This window comes from Hydra vulgaris, chromosome 08, assembly GCF_038396675.1.
Source record: "Hydra vulgaris chromosome 08, alternate assembly HydraT2T_AEP".
NCBI lineage: Eukaryota > Metazoa > Cnidaria > Hydrozoa > Anthoathecata > Hydridae > Hydra > Hydra vulgaris.
Window position 1 is genome coordinate 30580541 of NC_088927.1, and position 21997 is coordinate 30602537.

Sequence of the window (21997 nt, forward strand, 5' to 3'; positions counted from 1 at the left end):
GCATGAATGGTTTTCAAACATTACAAAAATTAGCACAAAGATTTAGTTCTAAATCTCTCGAAGCTGCCCTTGAAAAAGGAAAAAGGTATTTGAAAACAAGTTATCAAACCAATTGTAGTGTCAATGACTCAAACATTTCTTCTCATAGCTCAAAACATGCCTTATCAGATCCATCTGAAAAAAATCTTCAATCCAACACAGAGATATCAGAAGTGGTATGTGCCGATTGCTATGATTTGTGCAAAGCTATCGAGATGATCAAAGAACTAACAATTCAAAGTTCTGACGATGCTGATTCTATTTATGATTTGGAAATTGCTGTAAAGGATGTATTCAACTACATAAAACACCTGATGAGAGATTCTCAACAGAAAAAGGCAAAAATCGAAGCTTTTAAGCAATTAAACGATGAAACTGCTTTCTGGCTTAAAGATTTTTGTCAAAAAATTCTTCCGGTTCGATACAGAGAGGGCCAAAGAGAGTATTTTGGCAAGAAAGGAATGAGTTTACATGTGGATATATTCTTCATAAAAATAGCAGGAAAGTTATTCAAACGTGTTTACTTTACTTCAATGTATAGGTGTGATCAGGGAATAGGTGATGTTTTTTCGTTAGCCACTGCAGTTTTAGACCAATTCAGAATTGATCAACCGCATATCAAGAAAATGTTTACCAAATCTGATAATGCCGGCTGCTATCAGGGAAATCTTTCAGCTGAAGCAATCTACAATGTATGCAAAGAGAGAGATATAAAGTTGCTGAGATATGATTATAATGAACCCTGTTGTGGAAAAGATCAATGTGACAGGGAGAGTGCAGTTGTAAAGACAATTTTAAGGAGTTACGTTGACTCTGGTAATAATCTTTTGACTGCTGAAGATATACACAAGGCTATGCATTATAGTTTTGGCGCTAAAGATGCAAAAGTAGCAGTTGCTCAAATTAGCAATGATAAAACTGTAGTTACTGGACCAAAGATTAAGAACATTAGCAACTATCACTCATTTGAGTTTGGTGAGAAAAGTATGAAGATGTGGCGTTATTTCAATATCGGTGAGGGAATTGAACAAGAGTATGGAAATCTTAAAATTCAACCCTCGATTAAGTTGTTGTTGCCATATAGCAAAACAGATAATTCAATTAAGCGTAACAAGTCACTTAAGGAAAAACAGAAAAGAAGTGATAGGCAATTATATTCATTAAGATTTTGCACTGAAATGAATTGTACTTTATCATTTGAAAGCGATGCTGAGTTAGAAGAACACATGCTATCCGGTCTTCATACAGTTCCGAAATCATTAACATCATTGGATAAAGTTCGCAACTCGTTTGTTCATAAGATGAAAATTACTTCACAACTAAATATGCCAATTTCTTCATCCTCTAACAGTGCTTCCGTAAAAGACAAACCACATTGCATGAACATTTTTCTATTGCAAGGTTGGGCATTACCAGTTCCAAGTTCTTTTAGATTTTCAAATCAGCAGAAAGAACTGTTGTATAAATACTTTATTCGTGGAGAAGAATCAGGTAATAAAATGAGCCCTGAGAGGGTTCACATGCAGCTGAGGAGAGAACTTCCGCCTGATCAATATGTAACTAGCCAACAGATAGGATCTTTATTTTCAAGGTAGGCATTGTTGCTATCAAAACTTTTGCAAATTAGATTATGTTTCTGACTGTTAAATAGTTCTTTTACAAGTATGAAATTAAAATTTAGGTGAAAGTTATAATTTTGTGTGTTTGTTTACATATGTTTAAAAATATGTACAATTGATATTGTTATAGATTTAGTAACCTGAAAAGAAAAGGTAAGCTGGTAGAACCGACAACAGAAAATAATGAAAATAGTCAGGTTAACGATAACAAAGAAGTTTATGGCGAAAATGATGACTTTAATCTGGCAGGAGACAATGAAGATGATAATAAATATGAGGAAGACATCGCCAATCTTGCAAAAGAAATTTGTCTTGTATGGAAAGTGAATGATTGGGTTGCTGTTGCATATGAAAAACAATGGAATATTGGATATATTGTGGAGGTAATATTATTCAAAGTATATATTAGTTTCAAGTTTTTATTTTGTTTTACAAAACAGTGCTCTAAAATAAAAGGAATATAAATAAAATGTAAAAATAATTTCAGAATGACATTATATAAGACTTTACAAGTTTTATTGAATGTAAGCAAAATTAAACAAATCATAAACTCTTTATTATATTATTTTAAATGTTGCGCTAATACTTTTAGGTATCTATAACTGGGATCAGAGTTAATTGTATGATTAACGGGCAAAAGAAGAATACTTTTCGCTGGCCAGTTACTACCGAGGAGATAAATAACCAAACTGATAAAATTATCTGTTTAGTAAATGCTCCTTTTCTAATCAGTGGTTGTGGCGATTGTTCATTATCCGAAGAAGACTATAATACAGCCATATCATTATTCTTAGAGAAACTTACTGCAGCAGAGTAGAAATTATGTGTGATGTGGTGGATAATGTGTGTAAATGACTCTATTAATAAATGAAAAACTAATTTTTAAATGGAAAAACATTTAAATGTTTGATTTATGTTTTATTTAATTAGCAATATAGTTATCTTGATGTTAGATTTTTGTTCAGTTTTTAATTCATGTTATATCATGCGTGTGACAAAATCACACAAATTTTTTTTATTATTATGTTAGGACCTTTTTGTATTGACAGTTGGATATGTTTACATTTTTACAAAACTAAGCGCCTCTGCCGTAATGGTTCATTTTGTAAGTATACTAAAACATTTTTTTCCAATTTCAAGCCTTAATATATTAATAGGCCTTAGGTATCACATAACTTTCTTTGCATTTTTAGACTCAATACCTTTGATAATTTCAAATCCTAAAAGAAAAATTGTGTGCAACACTTCGCCGCTAGAATTAACTCCGATTAAAAGTTGACAAAACTGATTGATTTTGTACTTTTGAACTATGATAATTACCCAACCGCACAGTGTTACGCAACTTTTTTATATTTTTTGGAGAGAGCTTTTGGGTTACGTCTGATATTAACTACAAAAGCTATGTGCAACTTTTTGCCTTGCCAAAAAAATGGGTTCAAAGGTGGCAAAAGCTAAATTTCTAAAAATTTTTAAAAAAATCTCAAAAATTTAAGCCCAGATTCCGAGTGAACGTAACATTTTTGAAAATTTTTTTTTTCCCCAACAGGTTTTCTCTATATTCTGATCAATATATAAAAAATTCAAGCAATTTGGAGGAGGTCACTTCCACAGTTTCAGGAATTTGCCTGATTCTTAGAAAAAACGGCTCTTAAATGAACCTTATTCTGTATCATTTTAATGTTGCAAAGTATATATATATATCTAAACATATGATCAATAACAGCGCTTATATTACAAGCTTGGATTGTTGGTTTTTCCTTAGAAAACTTTAAAGGAGGAAAGCTACCATTGAATAGAGCTAAATTGCAAAAATATCTTTTTGAGAGAGAAAACAATCCTTGAAAAGAAACAAGACTCATTGCAAATCATCTAGTTAGCGAAATTGTTGAAAACTTTTGGTTACCTGCTCGTATTCCAACGAAGCATAACATCAAGGACTGTGCTGATCAGATTGTCCGTTTGGTAAAAGAATATGAGACACTGAAAAAAATTCCTGAAAGCAGAAGACATGAAGGAGAAGTAAAGCAAAAAGCTACATCTTTTACAATAAAACTGGACTGTCTGTTTGATATGTCACATGCAGACATATCAAACACAGCCAACGAAAGTTTCCTCAATGGCTGGAGTTGAAAAAATACTTGCAGAAAAAGAGCGACAACGCTACATCAAACTGCAGTATCAGGAAAGAAAAAAAAAGAAATTCCTTCATATTAAGAAACAGCAATTCAAATGTTTAACCACTACTGATAATATTGAAGTCAACGAGGGCGACGAATTTTCTTCAGATATTACGGAAGAAGATAAAAGCGATAAAAGTTTTTCAGTGAAAGAGAAAAAAAAAACATCATTGCAAATCAGTGATGACAATGAAAATTTCAAAAAGAGACCTATTAAAAGGAACGTGTACAATTGCTGATATTAGTCAAAGACAACAACTACTTATTTTGGCAAAGACTTTAGCATTAGGCGGAGCAGCTTTAAATGATGTTACACTTTCTAAATCATCAGTTCATAGAGCAAGATCAGCCAACAGAGTTGAAGAAGCTTAATTAATTGAAGAAACTTGGATTGCACCTGAATATTTAGAAATACATTGGGATGGAAAAACTTTCAAGCAAGCCACTGGAATAAAGGAAGAGCGACTTGCCGTGTATGCAGGGTCACCTCCTAAATTGCTAGGTACTCCTAAATTTGCTGACGGAACTGGTCAAACGCAATGTTGTTTAGTGATGAACTTAGTCGATAAATGGCAATTAAAAGCATTTGTTGTTGCACTTGTCTATGATACAACATCTGCGAACAGTGGAGCATATAATGGAGCTGCAATTCTAACTGAGAAGCAAAATGGTTGTTCTCTACTCCGAATTGAATATAGACGTCATATTCCAGAGCTCTTTATAAAAGCAACATCCAATGCTATTTGTGGAATTGTCCGAACAAATCACCAAGAGTTCAATTGTTTGAAAGGTTCAAAGAAGAATTTCATAGCCTTAACAAGAATATAAAAGAACTTAGAGTGTGAAACTGGCCTCATGATCAAAATTCTTTTTTATTTCAACAAGCACTTGAAGTAAAGAAATGGGCAATGGATGGCTTGGAAAGAAAACATTTCCTTGTGAGGACTATCGCGAACTAGTGGAGCTTACTCTTTTTTTTTTGGTGGACATATTAAAAGAGGTTTCCGTATTCGGTATGCTGGTTTTGATCATCAAGCAAGGTAGATGTCAAAAGCAATTTATTTTACAAAAATATTCCTACGATCTCGTACTTTTGAACGAGATCGTACTTTTGAGAAAGGTTGAGAGGATGGCTGAGTACATTAGTCTTTTTTACGCAAAGTACTTTCTTCAATCTGCTATTACTTCTGCTGCTCCAGCTAATGATCTGCATTTCTTTTATTTAATGAGGAAATTTAAATCAATTGACCTTGAAAGTGCAGAGGAAACCATCAAGTCTTTTGAAAGACACCTTGGATACTTATCTGAGGAGCTAGTAGTCTTTTCCTTGTTCGACGACTCTGTGAGTTATGCAGAAAAGACTATAATGGGTCAGAAACTTATAAACTTACCAAGACTGAAGTATTTACTCCATATAAACCTAAGACTCCGATTATTATTTGGCGCGACGAAGAAAAACCTTTTTTATCGTCTTTTATTGGAGAAAATTCATGGTTGTTTTTTTATTTGTTAAAATTAAACAGGCCCCAAGAATAGCTAAACGTTCCATCAGAACATTGGAACAAAGTCGAGGACTTTAACGACACAAAAAAATATATATGCAATCTTTCCTGTGTCAACGATATTGCAGAGCGAGGTATCAAGCTTATAGGAGACATCAAAGACCAATGTTTTGATCCAATAGAGAGAGAACAACTTGCTCAAGTTGTGGAAAAGCATCGAAGCAGCTTTAAAGGTGCATATTTTTCAAAGTAATCAATTGAAATTAATTTTCAACAAACAAACAAATAAAATTTCAGTGACGTTATTAATTGTATATTTATTAATACTTCAATAAATCTTTTGTGGGATATGTACAAATAGTCATAAATTATTAAAATTTTGTATAATTGTTTTCTAATGGTTAATAATTAAATTGTGTAAACCCCACTAAATAACTATAACAATTAGTAGATAAAAAAGTTGCGCAACACTTGCGCAATCCGTTATTCTAACTTCCAATGATTTGTGGGGGATCTAAAAATTGTCCTAAATTCAAAATTTTTTATATTTAGGGTTTTTAGATCAAATTTTATTACTGGTAAAAACCCCAACTAAAATTTCAAAAAAAAGATCAAAATTGACCACCCTAGGGCACCTCTCTCTACTCAAATAGCATTAATTACAAAATGGTCAATGCAATGAAGAATTTTTTTTACGTAAAATAAAAAACTTCCATGTCTTGAATCCTTATCAGTGTATATGAACCTAATAAATGATAACTTCTAATTTTTAATGAATAATCCCAGTTTTTCATTCCCATGTTTACTCTCTCGTCTTCAAAGACAAACTGCTCCAAACCAAAACAAGGATATATTCTTCCATTCGTCAGGCTCTTTGAACAAAGTTGCGTGTTACCAAGATCTTTGATCTTCAACATATTATCGGGATAAGTAGTAAACACAAATGTTTTGTTGCTCGACGAATATTGTGCATCTGAGTTAAAAAAAAAAATTAAAATGCTAAACAGTTCTGATTCTAAAAACATTACAGCGCTTTTACGCTTATCATTGTTCAAATTTTAAGTTATTATTATACAAGACTTTGATATGCTTGTTAAACAAAATTTTGACTTTATTAAACAAATAAAAATAAGATGATAAAAAGAATTTTGCACTTACTGCTCCAAGGAGTATCAGCAAAACCCCCTAAAATCCAACTTTCAGCTCCTACCATTTTGACAACTAGCAAAGTATTTTTCATAGAATAGCATGGTTCAAACTGTTTCCATATCGAATTGGAATCATAATTAAATACTTGACTAACTTGCATGCATCGAGAAACACTGTTAGTTGGAATATTAATTATTTTTAACCAATCATAAAATTTTTTATTTGCGTCTATAGTAGTTATAATGTTTGACGTCACTAAATATTAAGAAACAACATCATTATGGGCCGAAGAGAGATCGCCAGGTTTTATGTATGTTAATCAAATAAACCTTTTTTTATTTAAGAGTATTTGTGTAATAATAATAGAAAATAGTTTTTTTTTTTCAAAAATGCTTAAATATAAATATAAAGCGATAAAGAAATTTAAACAAAAAAAAGTTAATTATAATAGTCGATACGGTAGTTCACTAGTAATGGATGTTTTACAAACAGGGTTGCCAATAAAACTTAAAACTTTCAAAATATTAGAGATAATTTTGTTCTGTTAAAAGTTTAAAATTGGTCAACCCTACACCTTTAACAAAATAATTCAAACCTTTCTAGAACTTTGAATAAACGCACAAATATGACCATTTAAGTTGAATTTCATTAAATTGCAACTTTTTATCAAAAATAATACGAAAATCTATATTTTTGATATTTATTATTAAATGTAAACGTTTTCAGATTAATTTTAAAAGCCAAAAAAACTTTAGTTCGAACAGATTCAGGAATGAATCTGTTCGAACTAAACTAAAATGGTCGGTCAAAAAATAGACTAAAAATGTTCGAGATAATATTTTTTAAAAGAGTTTGATCTGAAAACTAAATAAACTTTGAAATATTTCTGATATTTTAGTTTTGTGAATTGATTTCTACATTTATAATTTTTTGTGCGCATATTAATTATAAATTGATAGAAGGATGATCATTACAAGATAAAAAAACTCTAAACCAAGTTGAATAATAAAGAAGTTTTTTACTTTTCCTCATCTTCAACCGTATTGTTTAACAAGGATCCTTTAATAACAAGTTATCTTATTAAACATATTACTTTATATTCAGTCGCATAAGTTCTTGTATTAAAAAAACCATTATACACATTAATAGATAATAATTTCCATTCTTTCAGCTAAGAAAAATTTCTATTTACTTTAAGATTTAACAGCCAGAAACTGAAGAAGCTTATGAGACCCTGAGTTAATTTTGTATTTTTTTACATGATCCTCACATTATCTGCAACCGATTGTAGTCAACGTCTAAAACCTAAAATTGCGCTCTTATGAAAGCAATTTTTTGAGAAATATAAATATCAAGACTTTCTTCAACTGATATCCTAAACAATTATAGTTTTCTATATCGCACAATACTTTTCAGAATCAAGTATTTCACCAGTTATTTCAAATTATTGATAAAGCCACCTTAGACACATACCATACTGCACCCAATCAGTAATACAATCATATTTTGTAATTAAACACCTGATGCTTGCACAGGTTCCTTGTTTTTTACAACTTTTTTTTATTGAAGGAATTTTGAAATTTGAGGTCTAATTTAGAAAAATCAACTTGCTTACCAACCTGCCAATAGATTTCCAATGTCTACAAATTATTTACCTAATAAGCGCATAGCTTCTGCTGTTTTAGAATATTCAACACTTTTTGCAGTTCTTATTTCACTCGTTCTCACATTTTCACTATTAGATAGAGATAAACCAGTTTGAAACTTTAAAGTCTTATATCCCTTTAACAATAACATATACAGTTTTAACACTATTTCTAACATAATACCCAAAACAGGAGGTACTACATTTTCTTAAGTTATTTTTGGAAAATTTACAGGAGCAATAATTGAATGATAAAACTTACCTAGAGCTCTTAAGTTTCCACCATGTCTATTTTCACACAAGTTTGTATTGTAAGCCCCTTCCAAAGATTGTTTTCCTTATGATATTATAATTAGAAGATGTGTTAAGCATAGAGGCATTGCTTTTCATGATTTTCACTCAAATAGATCTGTAGAATTAGAAATAGTAGCAGCTGAACCCTGGTGTCCCAGAACATCAACATGAACATTAAATGAACACCTATGAACAGCTTTTTATTTATTTTTTTTGCCTTTTAATGTAAAATCTGGCAACTTGCTCAAGAATAAAGGTATATATGTGCTTTTAATGTCGTTGGCGTAATGGCCAAAAATAAAGGCAATATTCTCATGGAAATCTGAACCTGACACATATAAAATAAATAAACATCATACACAGATCCAGATGATTTAGAATTGACAACATCAAAATTGAACTTCATATACTTCCCATAGCAAAAAAGAGCCATATCATATTGCTAAAAGCAACATCAGAGTGGAGAGGGTCCCGAATTTGAAGATTGTCAAAAACTTTCTAATGTAAGTTGTCAAATTCTTAAATTTATCTTCCCAACCATCTTCCTATCCAAAGTATAGTTTCAAAATTCCGACTCAGTTGAAAACAGCTATAAACATAAAAAACTGAGAACATAACTATAATAAAATACAAAACAAATTTATTAACAAATAGATGCACTCGATCTAGATTTTTATCGAGTGCAACAATAGATGCACTTGATAAAAGATCTAACAACTTATCTAATATTAGTCTGGTTATCTGAAGATAAAAAATCTGCAAAAACTTTTTTTATGTATTAAGTCATAAATTGTTTCGCTGAAACAATTATTTCAATAAAATCTTTAAATAATAGCTTGCGACGAAACGCATAAAAGATTATGTCATCGCTTTAAAATGCAAACACATACTAACGCCGAAAACAAACAAAAAATTTGATGCAAAACATGCCAAGTTTGAAAACGTATTGTCTAGCATACCTGGTAGTCCATAAAATATTTTTATAATTTTATCATGCATAAAAGGTTGAAATTTTAATAACTTATTTCATCCATCAAAAATATTACCTTTTTCATTTAAAAGTGATAAATTTAACACTATAAATGCATTAAATACGGACTTTTTAAAAAAAAACACACACACACACGATGGCATAAGATTCAGACAGATTAGACACATAAATGTTCCAAATTTCAATTGTCAACCATGAAAATAAGTTAGGCAAAGTATTTTGCCCAATACAGGTTTTCTGTAAATATGGCAAAAAAAAAGAAAAGTGACTCCAAATCATTAAAATATTGCAACAATTTTTTGATTTATTCCGGTTAATGTAAATATTTATTTACTTTAACTAAGAAAGATGGATCTTTTATTATTTTTTTATTTGAAGATGAATGCGTTTAATGGAAAAAATACTGATGAAGTCAGTGAACTTTTAAAACTTTAATGCAGAAACAGTTATTTTAATAACTCGTGACGTAATGCCCATTTTTACTTTGGATGAAACACTCTTATAGTGGTATAGCAATTGGCTCACAATCAAGAAGATCTAGGTTTGAATCTACCCTACGCCTATAGAATACTGCCTTTAACCTGTTTCTATGCGCAGAGGCCTTGTACGACAAGTGTTTGTATTTTAGAGTCAAGAAAGTGTTCAATAACAACAAAAAAAAACAAAAGAACAACAAATTAAGAATGAGTGGAGTCTTCAGAGCTGGTAAATTTGATGTATATACAAAAAAAAAAAGTATACAGATGTACTTTTTACACTGATGTATGAAGTGTATAAAGGAACTTACATGCAAAACTTCGCATCACAGAAACTCTATTAACTGTTGATATACCGTCAGAAAACTCACATGAGTATATACCGCTTTCAGCAACTTGTATTGTAATATTATAAAAACTTCCATTCTTTATTTCGGTATGTTCAATAGCTTGACCAGTAGTTAAAGATCGCCAGTTTCCAGACATTTGGCTGGTTCGTCCAAATGAACCACACCAGAGTGTGCTGGGGAAGCTAAAAACAACAGACTCTGCTGGTGATCCATAAATAATTTCTAACGGTTTTGTTTTTAGCTGTACTGTGCCAGAACCTGCACCTTAAAATTTAAATTTCATTAATATTTTTAGTTATAACCCTTTATTAATTTATTTTTCATTATAATTTTTAAAAGTAATTTTATTATTCATATTTCATTCAAAAATAAAGAAACAGGCCCCTATAACATTTTAAAGTTATGTTATGTCTCAATCGTTACAATTAGTTACATTCTCTAATTATTAATTACGTTAATAAATACATAACGTTACAATTAGTTAATAACGTTACAATTAGATACATTCTCTAATTATTAATTAGAGAATGTAACCAAGGTTGCATTTTCTAATTCTTAATTAAATATTAAGTAAATAAACTTGAAAATGCAGTAACTGTTTGTTCATCATTGCCATATTGCTAAATACTATTTTTTATTTTTTTTTAATTGTAAAATACCTTCGTCTCAATTGGTTACTTTGTCACGAAAAAAAAGTCTTAATTCGCAACGTTACGTTTCAATAGTTTTTTTTTAAATTTTTTAAAGTGTAACTAATTGAGACGTAATGAAACATAACTAAATCTAGATTTGAGACGTAACTAAAATACGTCTCAAAACATTTTTTTAACGTTACGTTACGTCTCAATTTGTTACCTTTTAAAAAAAAAAAAAAGACGTAGTGTAACCAAGTCAAAATGTTATGTGCTGTTAGGTAACATTTTGTACGTAGCGTTACGTTATAGTGTTACGTATTGTTGCGTAAAATCTTTCATCTCGGTTACATAAAAATAACGGACAATTTGCACGTAATAGAGCCAGAGTGTTACATTCAACAAATTTTAAAATATTTGAATGAACAAAGTTAAAGAAATCAAACATTTTTTAAACTTTCTGAAATTTACTTTTTTGTTTTAACTTAAATAATTATGTTTTTACCTAAATAATTTTCTGCTGAACAAACATAGAAGCCTTCGTCTTCTATTTGGACATCCATAATTATAAAATCACCAAAACCTGATTGAATTGATCTTGTAGCTGGCAGTTCTCCAAATCCTTTTTTCCATACAATTTTAGCAGTAGGATTAGTAATAACATTACACCTTGGAAATGTTGCATTTGATGCCAAGTATACATAAATTATTGAAGAGGAAAAAGAGACAGAAGGTTTTACTGAAAGTTAAAAAACAAACAAAAAAAAAACAAATTAAAATATTATTCTATTATCTTAATTGTTTTACGAATTATTTTTAAATCTTAAATTTTTATTTTTTATAAAATTTAACTTCATTACAAAAGCTGCTTTAAAACTGCATAAAAAAATTATCTGTAGTCAAAATTTTAAACATTTCTACACAGATATATATTATTTGTGTAGATTTTAATTTTTAAAATTTTGACTAAAAATAATTCTTTATACAGATTTAAAGCAGTTTTGGTTATAAAGCTAAATTATTACATTATGATAACGTAATTGATATATACACGAAATCAAAAGTAACCTAATTAAATAAAAAATATTATTGGTAACTATATTAAATTATTCAAAACAATTGGTCAGACTTTCCTTTTTATATTGCAACTCTAAAATCTGTATAACAAGCTTATTTAAAAAAGATTATCTAACACTTTTCAAGGAAAAATTTTAAAGTATCTAAAATTAAAAAAATAGATCTCAATTAAAACAGATATTTACAATATTTTTTAGCATTTAAATTTTTAAATTCTCTTTATCTCTTTCTCTAAAAATATATATATATATATATATATATATATATATATATATATATATATATATACATATATACATATATGTATATATATATATATATATATATATATATATATATATATATACATATATATATATATACATACATATATATATATACATATATATATCATATATATCATATATATATATATATATATATATATATATATATATATATATATATATATATATATATATATATATATACATATATATATATATATATATATATACATACATATATATATATACATATATATATATATATATATATATATATATATATATATATATATATATATATATATATATATATATATATATATATATAGTATATGTATATGTATATGTATATATATATATATATATATATATATATATATATATATATATATATATATATATATATATATATAGAGAGAGAGAGAGAGAGAGAGAGAGAGAGAGAGAGAGAGAGAGAGAGAGAGAGAGAGAGAGAGAGAGAGAGAGAGAGAGAGAGAGAGAGATAGAACTCTTATATGTTGTCAGAAAGTTTTTTCCATATTTTGTTGACAAAAAGTAAAAATTAAAATGCAAGACCAGAATTTTTTTTTTTAATTAATTGATAGACTGCCTGCCCCAACCAAACTCTCATTCGATGTAGCAGCACTCCCTTGCGAGTCAGGCTAAAAAATAGTAGATGTAGTAGCACTCCATTGCGAGTCAGGCAATTTGTCAGTCGATGTAGCAGCACTTTGTTGCGAGTCAGGCTATAAGATAGTCTTTTTTGGAAAAAAAACTTGTTTGGAATTCCATATTTCTCTAATAACGTTAAACAACTTTGAGGACATCTCTATTACTGAAATTATAAATTAACTTTTAAATAAAGGAAGTTTTCAATAACTGATTCATCAAATGAAAATGAATTTGTGTTTGTACAAAATTTTATCTTTTGTTTTATTATATTAATTTTTAATAAAAGTTTCGTGATTGTGTTTAATATACTTAAACTTTCATACTTTTATAGTCGTATTTTCATTTGTATATTTTAATAATATAATATTTATCATATTAAATAAATTCATTATCATTTACATATCATAAACAAAATCATTATCATTGAATAAATACTATTATAAATATATTATGTAAACATGTTGTACCTGTATATTGTAAATTAAACCTTTAATTAATTAACTTGGTAATAATAACTTTAGTTTTGATTGGCATTGTACTCAGCCTTTGTTCTTTTGCTCAGTAACTAAAGGGTCAGAACCTACGTGAAGTCTTTTAAAACAATCACCCGAAATCTGTAATTGATTTGTTTTTCTTTAAAACTTCTGTAAACATTCTCAGTTATTTGCTGAAATGTTATCCTCCATGATTTAAGGCTGTTTTATTGTCTCAATTATCTCCCAAATATGTTCTTAACTCAATTATCTCCCAAATATGTTCTTATAGTTTATAAATAGTGAATGTCATGCTAATCCAGGACATTTCTTAAGAAATGTCCGGGATTAGCATGACATTGACTATTTATAATGAAGTATAATGTTAATACTCATACATGTCTCTATAATTTTTTATAATAATTTTCTGACTAGATAAAACAGCACTAATAATAATAGTAGATAACAAGAAACTCATCTATGTTGTTTTGCTAATTAACTACTCTATACGAGCTCTTTTAAATTCTGTTCATGCACGGACTTCTGCATTCATATTAACAACCACTTTCATGGTCAAATCCACAGAGTAATACAGGAGTACTTGTCCAAATCTTACATTAGATGTAGCTATTGTACTTGCTGTTTGCCCATAATGCACATTACATTTATTTGACTTACTAGTTAAAAAACCATTTTCTTAAACTCTAAGGTCTAAAATATCTGCTCAATGTTTTCAATATCTTTATTTAAAATAAATCTCTATTTAACTGTACATATATCCTTGCTTTGTTCCTTAGATAAATCACAAAGATAGACAGTAGGCACCACCAAAGCCCTATCATATGTTTGTACTATTTGCAACAATATTCACTTTTATATTTAAATACTTTTGTTACATCTAAATAATGATATTTAAATATTATTTGAACATTGAAGATAAAACTTCCACTTTGCTTTGATACCTGTATTAAAAAGTTAAAGACTCCAGATTTTCATAGGATTCTTTTCCCATCTGGATGAGAGACCCTGTGATAAATCTGATTTTGGGCGATTTTTGTAGCCGTATTAAGTTGATTCTATCAGCATCAGGGTTAAATATTTTAGAGAACAAAACATTGCCATGATTATAATATTGGGAATGAAGATAAAAGATTTCATAAACTGAGAATAACAGAGCTTAACGTTAGACAAGACCTTTTTACATTGGCTTCTTGAAATAATACAAGGACATTTATTCTAAAAAGAGATGATCTTGTGAAAAAAATGATTATGATTTAATAAAGCAACTGCTCAAAATGATAAAAAATGAGGAGAAGAATGAGGCTTGACTAGAAACTGAAGAGAAGGAATAAAAGCTTCCAAACTTTTATTCCAGAAGGAATAAAAGCTTCCATGATGCGCATTTATGCATACATAATACAGATATAAACATATATCTTTGCTATTTATTTAGATGCTGGCATACAATGCCTTCGCATATTTATATAAGCTTTAGTATTTGTATGGTGTAATATTTGCTGAAAGAGAAGATGATCTGATGGATGTGTGGTATGACTCTAAATAGACAAGAAATGGAGACATAATCTTAGACAGATTTGAAAAAAACGTTGTATCAAACAACATTTGTTAGAAAATAATAAAGTGATTTAGTTATCAGCATGTAAAGAGGTAACAGCTTTAGGAGAAAATGGTAGTGGTAGATGTAAGAAAACGTGAAGAGAGTGCCTTACATATTGTATAAATGATCTTTAGTTAAGGAAAGAAAATGCTCTAGAATGATTATATTAGAGATACAGCATAAAAAAGGAAGGCTGAAGCGCAACTTATATATGCAAACTACATACCTTAATTACATATACATAAATTACCTTATTATATATACATAATTTACATATTAATATATTACCTTTATATACATATATTAAACCCTGTTATTATTATTTTGACCTCTTAAAAACTTTTGATTGCTCTCCAAAGCTGGAACTTCATTAATCAGGAATTTGACCGTTTTTTTTACCTGAATTGACAGTCAATACAAAAGTCAATACAAAAAAAATGTTGATACAAAAGTTTAATGACAACAAAATCAAAGCAAGAATTCAGAAACTTAAAAGCAAGGTTTGCAATGTCAAAAATCAACCTAATATTTTTTGATTATCTGAGTGAATGTCTCCTAAAACAAACAGACAATCTGGGCAAAGCACTCTTACCTGGCATTTTAAGTGGCAGACTAAATAAGCTAGAAATTTTAACTTTCTTATGCTAAAAAGAAAGGTAGTTGGAGCTTTAGCTAAATGTGGTTAATGTTTTGACTGTAAAACCAAAAAAATTATTGCAGAAAATTTTCTCAGTTTGTGCAAAAATAATGTAATACGAACTAATTTAAGTGCAAACTTGCATAAGTGCAAACTGGTATGAATTCAAACCAGTTGCAAAAACTGGCATAAATGAGCCAAAAGAATTTGCAAACATTAGCTTAAATAGAAATTGGTGTAAACAGGAACTGTATAAGTGCACAGCAGTTGTTATATAAAGAGTGATATAAAAAGGTGGCAGGATGGTATATACTTTATAAAAAAGTGGAAGAATAACCCTTTAACTTAAAGCATTTTGTGTGTGTATGTATGTATGTATATATGTATGTGTGTATGTGTGTATGTATGTATGTATGTATGTATGTATGTATGTATGTATGTATGTATGTATGTATGTATGTATGTATGTATGTATGTATGTATGTATGTATGTATGTATGTATGTAGATAAAAAACAATCATTAATCATGAACATTGAATAAATAAAATAACTTACTGTGAACATTAAAAAAACCATTCATTTCTACTTCACCCAAAAAATTTTTTCCAATACAAGAAACATTTCCATGATTTTCAAAGTTTATATTTGATAATGTCAAGTAGCTAATCACTTCAGATGAACTTTCATAAACTTCAGTTTTAATTTCTTTATTTGTTCCATTTAAAATCCATTTGACAGTAGGAATGGGATTACCAAAAAAATTGCAAATCAGTGTCTTATTTTCAGAAGCAACAACAGTTTTTTCTAAGTCTGTTAGTTTTGACTGTGGTTCAATAAGACTAAACCCTTTTTCCCCTCTATCTCCTTTTGGTCCTTGAGGGCCAACATCACCTTTTGGCCCTCTTGCTCCTTGTTTACATTTATGATGGATTATTTCTTTACACTCCTTAACAATAAATAAATTAAAAAGTCATTTTAATAATGTTTTTAATTTCATTATATTTTAACTTAATCTCTGTAGGAAACCAGTTTTCATTTTTCTAATTTTTATTATATTAAATTACTTTACATATTATTTACATAATATCTTCAATTTGTAAATAAGTTAATTCTGAAATTTCAGACATTTGAATATAACACTTATAAAACTATAGTTTTATAAACAACATTGAGCGGACCACACAATTTCTTGATTGACTACGATAGACGACTTTGTCTGATAAACTTTTAAACATATTATTATATAATATATATATTAAAATATATTTAATATTTTTAAAATATTATTTCGACATTTAAATAAACATTTATTGTAATGGATTATGTAAATTGAAGAAAAACACAAAATTAAAATATCTAACAGTTGTAGTTTAAATTTTTTGCTTTTTCACACAAAGTAGAAAAGAAAAATACTTAAAAAATGAAACAAGTTTGTGGCGCTGAAACTCGGAACTTAATAAATAAGATTACTGCACAGAGAAATAGTTAAACAAGTTGTACTATTGGAGACATTGCATAGATCAAACTCAGAACTTCTCGCTTATGAAGTGCTCTACCACTACGCAACAACCTTAAATTCACCAAGTTACTCTATGACAAACAATTTTGATCCTTTTGTTGTACAGCAGACTTGTTAATCATTTTGACATAAAGGTTCTATTGTATTGTATTGTATATTCTATTGTACATTAAATTGATAAAATGGCTGTCTGTTCTCTAAAATCAAAAAGTGATGACATTTTGTCAGAACTGGAATATGCAGTTGTGTCACTAGCAAATAGAGCAATTTCAGAGGAAGATCAATAATATAGACAAGGAACAATGCAGGACCAAGGATGGAACTATTTAGAACACCCAAAGTTAATGGAAATGAATTAGAGTCAATCAAGGATAACTTTAAAACTACAGTAGAAAAACAAATGATTCATTAAATTTAAGAACTTACCCAGATACATTATATGAAGCAAGTTTTTTTCCATAGAGTCCAGCATGCCAGACTCTATGGAAAGCTTTTGATATGTTAACAGCAATAGCCTTTGTCTCTTTGCTTCAATCTAATGTAGGAGAGGATCAAAATCAGTATTGATTTGATAGCAGGACTTAATTTCTAAGATAAACTCTGAGATTTAATATCCAGAGAATATTGAACCTTAGCCTCAGACAATATCTTTTTGCATTGATTTTTTGCAATAATAAATAGATGCTTGTTTTACAAGCATCTATTTATTCGTTTTGTTGTAATGGAGATGCAATTTTCAGCAGAGACGGAAAAAACGTTATCCAAGAACCATCACAAATAAAACTATGAGAAAAATCCTTGTCAACCTTAAAGTAGTAAGAAGTGCAGTGATGAAAAAAATTATAAAAAGGACAAACAGAAAAGGGGAGAGTCTAGAAGATCCAGTGTTATAGATCCAGTGTTATAGTATTTGTTTGATCCAATGATATTTAGGCATTAATATGAAGAAGATCCAATGTTGGTAGGCACTTTTTATTGTAGGCAGGAAACTATGTACAGGTTTACATCTAACCCAACTTATAAGATGAAGAAGATTTTCTGTTAATCAGCCAACCAAGGATGGTTAACATAAACCATCCTTGGTTGAAACCATCCAACTATAAATATTTTTTTTTATAAAACATAAAATTATGCGCAGTTAGCTATAATAAAAATAAAAAAAAGCTACTCTACCAAATCAATCCTAACATAAATAACTTATATTTATATATATATATATATATATGTATGTATGTATATATATATATATATATATATATATATATATATATATATATATATATATATATATATATATATATATATATATATATAAAATACTTAAACTGTCGATAAAATCAGAGATAATTAGAACATGTGAATAGGCAAACAAACTTTTTTAAAAATTTTATTTTTAAAATTATAACAAAAAAAAAATTAAAATATAAAATTTTTAGTTTTTAAAAATTATAATTTTATTATCTATCTGATAATTGACAATATCAATTCTATTAATCTGGAATTCTTTAATATGTTCAGTAAATTTGTACGAAACATTGTGTATGACATTGACTATGTAAGCAAAATTTTAAAGTTTTATTGTTTCCTATAAAAAGAATGTAAATACTAGATGAATACTCACACTGTTAGGTTGAACATGTGAATCACACATTGCACACTTAGTTGTCTCATTAAAATTGTTAACTAAATAAAGGAACATAAATTATCATAAAGAGGAAAAAAAAATTATATTTACAAAAAATTAAATAACAATCAGTTTGAATACTATGAAAAGAATATTTTATTTCTTGTTTGGGAAATCAAACTTGCATATCTATCGAAATACTGTTGCTACAAACAAGTTGATTCATAACCTTTAATTAACTTATCTTAAGTTTTTAAATTTTTTTCTATTTTTTTAATAAATGCAAATACACCTTACTTTGAAAACCAGAAAATCAGATTGCCTCATCTTTGTTTGTCCAACAGGTTACACATTGACTGTACTAGGGATGCGCAAAATTCAGAGTAGATACATAGACTGATGGGTTTTGGAATAAATAAGTAATTTTCATGACATTTATCATTGAAAAAAAATAGTATAAAATAGGCAACTACAAGCAATTATATATTACTTTTTTTTTTTTTTAATTTTATTTAGGTGCCCCAAAAAGTCTTTACAGTCCTATCACAGAGCACCGCGGATGAGCATTTAATTGGAAGTTCACGCCTCCATCCTAACCGATGTTGCAAAACTTGCCCAGAGGTTGGGTTCAAACCAGGGATTCTTTGATTGAGGCAAGTGTGCTACCACTGCGCTACAGCTGCTCTATTACATAAATAAAATGAAACTTTATCTAAGTTAAAACATTTTATTGATAATAAAACACTGAAATCTGTAAGTTTATTTTATTAATTCTTATCTCACAAATTAGTACCATTTTTTGTTTGTGATATTTTGTTTTGAAGCTTATTTTTTCTTGAACTTGTTTACATTTTATTTTATGTACTGAAAAAACAAAACTAATTGTTTAGACTTAAAACACTTTCTTTTTGTTGAAATACAAACTTGCAGGTGTCAAGCAGTACAAAAACAGGCAATTGTATTTATAAAAACATTTTTCATGACATTAGACCTTTTGCCTAGATGTTAGTTATAAAAAATCCCAAGTTCTCAGCAGCAAAACTTTTACTAAGTGCACAGTAATCAGAAAAACAACAGTTGCAAAACAGCAGTTGCAAATGATATAAAAAATCTATAATATTTAAAAACCTATATTAAATTAATATAATGCATAAGTCTTACTATTACATTGGCATAAAAACCCAGGTGGGATCGACTTAAGAGCTTCTGGTAACAAAACAATAATTTTATTCAATACCAAACGATTGACTTCGTTTCTTATAATTAATCCAATTAAGTCTTCATCAGCAGATGTATCTCTTCCAAATCTATTAATCTGATGAGAATTAAGTTGATTTTGAATGACAGACAGTGCTAAAAGTAATTAAAAAGATATATTTATCGTTTAGCAATAATATTGAGGATTATTTGCAGTTTCATTCTTATTTACTCGCAATCATCCTGACTCAATTACACTTACACTAACTGGCACACTCATTCAATTGAACTATTGTTAGTGATTTACTTATTCAAAATTCAAATATTTACTTAAGTCTTATTTTAATTACAGATCACTTTACTTAAGTTGTTTTTTATTTAAAATAGCTTTAAGTTTCAAGTAAAATGACACCAAAAATAACTATTTAAAAGTAAGTTTAAAAACTAAAATGAAGTAAATGTAAAACGCTTGAGCTACCTGCATGGAAACAACTAAGTATTTTGAGTACAAATGAAAATAAAAAGTTTTCTCTAATTGCTAGCCATAAGCAATGATTAAAACTTCATTGATAGGGTTTTAATCCAGAAAAATTGGTTTGAAATATTGACCAAAACTTTTTTTTAATAATTAGTCAAATGATTTTATTCACTAAATCTTATGCATAATTTTACCTGATTTAAGTTTCAGCACTTCATCCAAGTTTCCTATATTGTGAACCACAAGAACAACATTAATAATCAATAGAGACCCAAGTGCAAAAACTAAAACAACATTAATTTTAAACATCTTCTCAAATTATATGTTAGACTAGTACATCTATAAAAAAAGAAATATTAAGTTATACTTTTTTGATGTAGAATTGAAATAGAAACGTAAAAAAAAAAGTTCCTTCTTTATACTAAAGTAGAATTATAAATAGAGCTTTGTTCAAGGAGTACTAATACCTGAACAAAAAAAAATACCTGAACCAAAAAAATACCTGAACAAAAAAAAAGAAAGAAAGAAAAAAGAGAGTAATCTGTCAAAAATAACTTTAGAAATTCAAATCTCAAAATTGTTACATGATTTGTCAAGAATTTAGTAGCATCTACTGAAATTATTTCATAAATATTTTATGTAAAATCCTTCAAATTACCTTGATTTTTATTTAATGAGATAGGTGATCTAAATATTCTATAATAACTCATATATGCCTTTTATTATAGACTTTATGTATGTAAGGTATCTTCTTACAAAAAGTACTGCAAAACTATCAGTAGAGTACATTACCTTTGACAAAAAAAAATCAAAAGACAATTTTTAAAAACAGTCAATAAAAAAAAGTATAATATAAAAAAAAAACTATAAATGATTTATAACTCTCTATTTACATAAAATACAATATTTTTATTATTCTTATCATTAAACCTGTTTTTATTGGCTCCTAACTTTTTTATTAATTTTTTTTTTTATCTTAAATTGCTTGACTTTTTAATTGTTTGGTTAAACAATTAATTTTATTTGTTTTGGTTATAATTAATACACCACTTTTTTATTTTATTTTAAACTTTGTAATGGAGCTTTATTAGTATGAACATTTAAGTTTTACTGCAAAAAAAAGTTTTGCTACAAAAAAATGAAATTTTTAAAATTCCATTTTTTACAGCACTGAGCTCTAACTTTTTTGGGCCCTGTGCAAACACTAAAACAAATACTTTTTAAACTTTATTAAATTCTTTTTTATTGGGTTTTAATTTCAAAAAAAAAAAAAAAACCAAAGAAAATATAAAGTAATTTTTCCAACTCTTTTTCTAGCAAATTATATCACTGCAAACAACTGTTTTGGTAGTTACCATTTCTATTGACAATATTGCTAACCCTTTACTATGAAATTGTGGGCTAATGATAATTTTCTATTAATTTTTTAAAAAGATTGTTCACAAAAAGCAACAGGAATTATCTAATATACAACACAAACATTTGGATATATTTCTTCCAAAATCCATTCTAAAATAAATTTTAAAAAGCAATATTTTCATGGAAACAAGAATATTGGTTT

General features: G+C 28.1%; 1 protein-coding gene and 1 long non-coding RNA gene across 2 annotated transcripts; one reads left to right on the forward strand and one right to left on the reverse strand.

Moving 5' to 3' along the window:
* Positions 1–243: 243 nt before the first annotated feature.
* Positions 244–2577, forward strand: LOC136084279 (uncharacterized). The gene is made up of 2 exons (XM_065804351.1): positions 244–2041; positions 2251–2577. Exon 1 carries the CDS (start codon positions 255–257, stop codon positions 1632–1634), a length of 1380 nt encoding a protein of 459 aa, XP_065660423.1. The 5' UTR covers positions 244–254; the 3' UTR covers positions 1635–2041; positions 2251–2577.
* A 3430-nt stretch (positions 2578–6007) lies between these two features.
* LOC105844606 (uncharacterized) lies at positions 6008–20771 on the reverse strand. The gene is made up of 8 exons (XR_010640045.1): positions 20631–20771; positions 19923–20114; positions 18759–18820; positions 16174–16564; positions 11380–11613; positions 10204–10506; positions 6496–6741; positions 6008–6310 (listed from the first exon to the last, which is right to left on the reverse strand). It is a non-coding gene; the product is annotated as an uncharacterized LOC105844606 (long non-coding RNA).
* Between the last annotated feature and the right edge of the window lie 1226 nt (positions 20772–21997).

Bases quoted from the DNA above. Each gene is read 5' to 3' on its own strand.
- LOC136084279 (XM_065804351.1), top strand. From the start codon at position 255: ATGATCAAAGAACTAACAATTCAAAGTTCTGACGATGCTGATTCTATT.